The 6,897-nt window shown below is 47.1% G+C and overlaps 1 protein-coding gene across 1 annotated transcript; it reads left to right on the top strand.

The window, feature by feature from the left end:
- Window positions 1-211: 211 nt before the first annotated feature.
- LOC114803368 (homeobox protein OTX2-like) lies at window positions 212-1,928 on the top strand. Its single transcript, XM_029002888.1, has 3 exons — window positions 212-618; window positions 727-878; window positions 968-1,928. Exons 1-3 carry the CDS (start codon window positions 522-524, stop codon window positions 1,535-1,537), a joined length of 819 nt encoding a protein of 272 aa, XP_028858721.1. The 5' UTR covers window positions 212-521; the 3' UTR covers window positions 1,538-1,928.
- The last annotated feature ends 4,969 nt before the right edge of the window (window positions 1,929-6,897 follow it).

Genomic DNA, 6,897 nt, shown 5'->3' with positions numbered 1-6,897 from the left:
GCATTGTGCCTCTTTGTCCGCGCCTTTTGTTATCGCCGTTATTTATCGGGTACACAGTGGCCTTTGTCTTTACTAATGTTGCCCAATCAGGAGGAACAATTAGCGCATCCAGCTCGAAATAGTAACCACCCCCCCCTCAAAAAAAGAAAAGTAACACCCCCCCCCCCCCCCCCCCCCCCCCAAAAAAAAAAAAAAATAAAAAAAACTTACCTTTTGTTCCGTGAGAAAAGTATATATTTCTATGTGTATTTTTAAATAATAATATTTTTTTGTACGTCGTGGAGTATCCGAGACTGTCGTGTTAAACAGAGGCGGCCCGGTCCGTGATGTGGGTGTGTGTTGTGGAGGGTGGGGGTGTTCAGCCCGCCAGGACAGCTGGGGGTCCCCAGTGCGCTTTAAGAGCCGGACCGCGACGGGACCAGCCCCGCAGTCTCGTGTAGAATGTCCCACGCGAGGACATTTTTTCCTCCTCTCCTCCGTTTGTTTGACTCGACCGTGCGATCCCTCCTCCGGACGCGAACATGATGTCGTACCTGAAGCAGCCGCCCTACGCGGTCAACAGGCTGACCTTGCCCGCCTCCGGGATGGAGCTGCTGCACCCGTCCGTCGGATATCCAGGTAAGCAAAGGAATTAAAAATATATATAATAATATTAATGAATGTGACCCCCCCCCCCCAAGCCGCGCCCCCAGAACGTGTTTGAATCACGTGTTCTTCTTTCTGCAGCGACGGGACGCAAGCAGCGGCGGGAGAGGACCACCTTCACCCGCGCCCAGCTGGACGTGCTGGAGACCCTGTTCGCCAGGACGCGCTACCCGGACATCTTCATGCGGGAGGAGGTGGCGCTGAAGATCAACCTGCCGGAGTCCCGGGTTCAGGTTATTATTTACAATACTGCTACTAATAAGACGCGACAATTTAAAGTGTCACTATTCGGATGTCGGTGAAAGTGACTGTGATCTGGCAGGTTTGGTTTAAAAACCGAAGAGCGAAGTGTCGTCAGCAGCAGCAGCAGCAGTGCGGGGCGCAGACCAAGAGCCGGCCGATGAAGAAGAAGGGCTCCCCCGCGGCCCAGGTGAGCTCGGAGGGCACCCCGGGACCGGCCAGGGACACCCCGGCGTCTATATGGAGCCCGGCGTCCGTCTCTCCCCTCTCCGAGCCGCTGCTGACCGCCTCCTCTTCCTCCTCCTCCTCCTCTTCATCCTCCTCCTCCTCCTCGTCCTGCATGCAGCGCTCGTACCCGGTGACCTACACGCAGGCGCCGGCCTACGGCCAGGGCTACTCCGGCCCCGCCGGCCCGGCGTCCTACTTCGGCGGCGTGGACTGCGGCGCGTATCTGCCCCCCACGCACCACCAGCTGCCGGCTCCGGTGGGCCACGCCGCCCCCACGACGGGCTACGGCGGCGCAGGACTGGGCTTCGGCGGCCCGGCGGACGGCCTGGATTACAAAGACCCGGGCGCGGCGTGGAAGGTGAACTTCAGCGCGGACTGCGTGGATTACAAGGACCCGACGTCGTGGAAGTTCCACGTGCTGTGAAAGCCCGACTCGGCGTGTGCGTTTTTTTCCCCCCGCGTTGGTTAACTTATTAAAGACTTGATCTGAACTTTCTTTAACTCTCGGAACGAGCAGGCGGGACGAAGTCGGTACCGGGGAGGCTCGCCGCGGAACGCCGCCCGGGACGCGTGTGCGTGGGTTTTAAAATGCACTAATTTACGCACGATGTGTGTGGAATGAAACTCTGCTGCGCGTTGTGTAGGGACCGTACTGTTTCTGTCTGTGATAGATGTAGAATTTACTCGCGTTTTGTGTCATAAACGGTGATTTTTTAATTGTTTTTTTAAAAAGAAGTATTATACTGATAAGTTATGAATTCGCTTAACGTGTCACATGATGAAAATGTTGTATATAAAGCGCGCATTTTTTTTCATTTGCAGCCTCGTATCATTTTATTCTACACACACACACACACACACACGCACGCACACTTTAAAAAAGCAGGCTTGCGTAAGCACTTTTAGTGATGCATCACGTTGCTTTACGTCACACAAATAAAGTGAAGTGACGTCACGTCTAAAACAAAGCCAGACACGACGGTTAATTGCATTTTCACCTCAGACCGTGCTGTCTCACAGGAGTACCCGTATGTTGATACTAATAAAGACTTGTACGCGTTGACTGATTATACTTGAAATAAATAAAAAAAAAACTACATTTACCGTAATTATTCGTGGTTTGATGGCTGCCGTGTTCCCATTGGCTGTTCCTGATCAACAACAACACAACATTTATTTCTTCTATAGCCCGTACTCACATGGCGTATGTCTCAATTTAAAAGACCACACACACACACACTTGACCCTCGCAAGAGGACCATCATTTCTAGAAACGTATGGGAACTGTTCCCCGACGTTCCTGCAATGTACTGGGGGAAGAACCCCCCAGATTCCCACGTAAACCCTTTCGGGGAGTTAAAAGGACATGAAAGTCAGTTCTAAACCCTTCCAAGTGGAGACGCTGCGCCAGGACAGGAATGTGCGGCGTGGGAACGAAGATTTAATCCTCGGAACCTCAAAGTGAAGGATAATCCCGTCCAAAAATGTGTAAAAAGCAGAAGGGAGTGAAAAGTCAAGCTCTTGTAAAGCGGTGCAGGTCTTAAAAATGTCTTAAAAAATGTTTCATAAAGAACAGAAAACTTTATTAAATAAGAGTAAAGAATAACACCAGAGAGAGAGAGAGATGTATAAAATGCATTTAATAGCAAAACACAATTTGACAGGAACACCGTGGTTAAATTTTTTTTTTTCTTATTTTTTCGAACGAACACAGAGTTAACTGATGCTTGTGTTATAATAATAATGAGGTTTTTAATTTCTGCAGGTTTTTAATATCTGATCACCAGACATTTAAATGACGGATTATTTTCTGGGCTGCAGGGACCCAACTCTGCATTATGATTATTTTTAAATAATATGATACATTATTATTATTAAAAAATATGAATAGTAATGTTTTAATAATGTTTTCATTATTATTATTATTATTATTATTATTATTATTATTATTATCCTTTTTAATTCAATGTCACTGGGCATGAACTAGGTCCTCAATTAAAAAAGACCTTGGGACCTCCCAATTCAGACGTCTTACAGCGCACGTGCTTATTGTTGTTATTATTATTATTATTATTATAACATTCGATTTCAGTGCATCAAAGTGTTTTCAGTTTGTAAACAAGAAGCTTTTTTACAGTCATGACAATGAAAAGGCTCATCATTTCATATCAGGTTTGCATTCACTTTGGAAAAACCCCATTATTCTCAACACACAATCTGCAAATGGTATTAATCCACTCGTGCTGAAACTTAGACGAAATATTGTTTGCAATATATATTTAATACATACAACACAAATGCAAAATATAGAAGAGAGGACATGCCATTATAAAATGTTGATTGCATATATTAAATCGAGCAACAATGCAAGTATTGTTATGAGAATAATTTACATTTCCCTTTATTGTGACTAGAAAAGCACACGTGTGCAAAATTAGGTTGCTGTGCTCTGACTAAAAGCAAAGAAACAGGAGTTCTTTGTTATGCAGAGTTTTGCCCTCATTTTTCATCTGTTGTGTAAAAATGGACCACGCCCAGCTGCTGCGAGTAAACCTTGGAAAATTCCTTAAATCATCATTTAACATAACATCAAGATATAGAAACGAGATGCACACCTCCCAATCTGTCAAATGTTCCATCGAAAAAAAGCGTGACCCGGGTCAGCCCGGTCCGATCCTGTAAATGGTGACGCACCTTCTGTTGATGCTATTTCAGGTGTGGGCCGCAGCAGGTGCGTCGCTTCGGCCGCGCCGCGCCAAAACTGAGGCGGTGGCACCACAAATTCACATTCCTCATACAAATTTCACTTTCTGGCTGCTCATTTAAAAAAGTCCAAGTTATCAGTGTCAGTCGAATTTCGAGTCCGGTGTCTTGGTGGAAGCTGTGCAATGATTTTACACAAATAACAATGGAACGGATTAACTGTGGAATAAAAAACACAGCAGTACTCCTAGTTTATTAAGAGGACAATGAATGGGAGCTTTACGAGTTCCCCCTTGGATGTAGGATGTTGTTCCGTTGTGCTTCTGACCCCAGCATGTTAGTATAGTGGCCAGTTGATCGTCCGGATGGAGCTTGAAGGAACCGTCTCGTTCCTACTAGTTGATGGTTTCCCTTGAGCCCAAAAGGTTGTGGCTCAAAATTTCAAAGTGTGAAGGTGTCACTGTGGTTCGCTTGTTCAAGGTAGTGAAAAGTGAAAGTGAAGTGATGGTGAAACACTGCAGCACAGCACATGGTGACACAACGAAACGTGTCCTCTGCTTTTAACCATCACCCTTGGTGAGCAGCAGGCAGCCATGACAGGCGCCCGGGGAGCAGTGTGTGGGGACGGTGCTTTGCTCAGTGGCACCTTGGCAGATCGGCAATCAAACTGGCGACCTTCTGTTTATGGTGTCGCTACCTTACCCGCTAGGCCACCACTGCCCCTAAATATTGCCAGACGTTTTTGGTAGGTGAGTGGAACCATTGGGCTTGTGTGGGATTTGAACCTGGGATCTCTCGCACGCAAAGTAAGAATCATACCACTGGACCAGCAAGCCATTAGCAAAATAGAATCATGGCCCGTATGGGGGTTGAACCCGCGACCATGGCGTTATTAGCACCACAATCTAACCACCTGAGCTAACTGGCCTTGCTAAACGTGTCCTCTGCAGTTAACCCATCACTCTTAGTGAGCAGTGGGCAGCCATGACACCAAGCACCGTCCCCACACACTGCTCCCCGGGCACCTGTCACTGCTGCCCACTGCTCAAAAAGGGTGCATCACAATGACAATCACTTCAGTTCAATTCCCACGCCTTTCATGCTCTTGTTCAGATCTGGCAACACTGTGGTAGAGCAACAAGCCTGGAAACTGGACATCCACCTCCTAAATCTTTGTTGAAGACCTTGCTCATGAGTATACAGTGATCGTGGGATGAGTTTTGCAGGCTACGGGCATAGTTGTGCTTGTTGGGCCAGATAAAACCCTCAGCAATCAGCACCACAGACAGCTCCTATTTATTTGTTGGTTATTTCTGATCAAGCGATGCACATACGGAACCCACCGAAAGGTTCTAGAGGTGTTATGAGGTCAGTTCTACACCTCTTTGTGTCATCAGTAAAAATTCTGGCAACATCAAATATTCTGGTTCAGGAGTGAGAAAACTTTAACATAATGGACACACGCACACACACACACACACACACACACACACACATATATAGTCATTTGAGCAGATGGGAATGCTGCAGAAGAGTGGGGATGCTGTGCCTTGTTGGTTGACAGATGCCCTTCTTACCCCTCCCTACCGGCCGGGCCCACCTGTTTATGGTACAGATAGCCTTTGCGCACGTGTATGTGTGTGTGTCAGCTGAGAGGGGAGGAGCATGAATGCTGGCACGTGTGTGTGTGTGTGTGTGTGTGTGTACTTGCTTATGTGCACACACATAAAGCAACAATGATGTCGAGACTGTCTACGTTTAATAACTTATTTAACGGACTCGCGGTGACCTGAAATACATGTGTGTGTGTGTGTGTGTTTGTGTATGTTACAGATTTATTTTTTTGCCAGCGTTGTGAGCAGATTGACCATGCCCCCTCTCCACCCCCGAACTTGCCACACGCCTGGCCACCTGCTCTCGGCTTAGGGAGCACACGGATTACATGGCGTCACAATGGAGATGCACTACTACAAGTATGCCCCACGGACCAACAAAGGAAACTCTCCTAGCAAGCTGCTTAGCGGCGACAGGACGACAAAAGTGTGACCAATTTTAAGGGAGGGATGAGCTTGGCGCACCTCGGCCTGTTACATGTTTGTTAGTTCATTATTTGGGGCCTATAATGAATATGATTTTGCAACTTGACATACGGCGCATGTAAAATGTGTGCTTGGAGCACGACTGGAAACTGTTCTGGGTCAGGGTGGAGTCGTCTCATTAAAATTCAGGGCCTTTTGTTATTTCGTATGTGTGTCAGTCAAAACATTTGCATCTTGTGTACAGTTCCCATGAATAAGGTGCTTTTTGTGTTTGTCTCTGCGGCTCCCCACAACCCTCTCCTGACCCATAAAGACTAACGTGGCCCTGTTGTTAACAGAGAATCAGTCATAGAACATATGAATGTTGGAGCTGCGTTACGCTTGATACGGTTCCCTAGAGAGAGGAGGTCAGAAGAGCAGATCACTGTTAAAAGGCTACATTTTTATTGTGATAGGACCTCCATCCACAGTCACCAGATCTGAGCCCACATCTTAGACGGCATGTCCACCACCATCACCAAATCACAGAGGAGGCAAGACCTTTTTGGGAATACTGGAGTCCATCCTTCAGGTTGAGTAACAGGTAACGGAGATTCTGTGCAAAGTGTTTAAGCCACTTGGCTCGATTTAAGCCTCGAGAAACAGATTAGGGTCGACAGAATTCTCCTGCATCGAAACAAATCTGGCGAAGAACTGTACAGAAACTAAAACAGAAGATATGTTGGGATTGGTGGACTTTTATTTTTTGCATGGGATCTACATGCAGACTGGCTCTGGAAGGCTGAGGGTTGAGGAGAAAATAGGTATCATGACAACAGTGGGAAAAGCAAGGCACGGTGGCATGAGAAGAGTGTCGGAATTTTGGAGCCGTCCTTTGATTTTGGTCCGCGTCTGCTTCCAAACTGGCTGAAGGATCCATCCAGGAATGCAAATGAAATGCAAAGATCTCCAAGCCTCCTTTTCCCTTGGCAGTTTTTGGGCCTGCAGCACCCAGTTGCTGTGTGTAACTCATCCTCTCGTCCTCTCACACACACACAGTGTG

This window comes from Denticeps clupeoides, chromosome 14 (genome assembly GCF_900700375.1).
Source record: "Denticeps clupeoides chromosome 14, fDenClu1.1, whole genome shotgun sequence".
NCBI classification, from domain to species: domain Eukaryota; kingdom Metazoa; phylum Chordata; class Actinopteri; order Clupeiformes; family Denticipitidae; genus Denticeps; species Denticeps clupeoides.
Note: the sequence above shows the minus strand (reverse complement) of the source record. Positions and strands in the feature narration are given on the sequence as shown.

Bases quoted from the DNA above. Each gene is read 5' to 3' on its own strand.
- LOC114803368 (XM_029002888.1), top strand. From the start codon at position 522: ATGATGTCGTACCTGAAGCAGCCGCCCTACGCGGTCAACAGGCTGACC. The intron at 619-726 runs GTAAGCAAAGGA...TTCTTTCTGCAG, and splicing joins CCCGTCCGTCGGATATCCAG to CGACGGGACGCAAGCAGCGG. The intron at 879-967 runs GTTATTATTTAC...GTGATCTGGCAG, and splicing joins TGCCGGAGTCCCGGGTTCAG to GTTTGGTTTAAAAACCGAAG.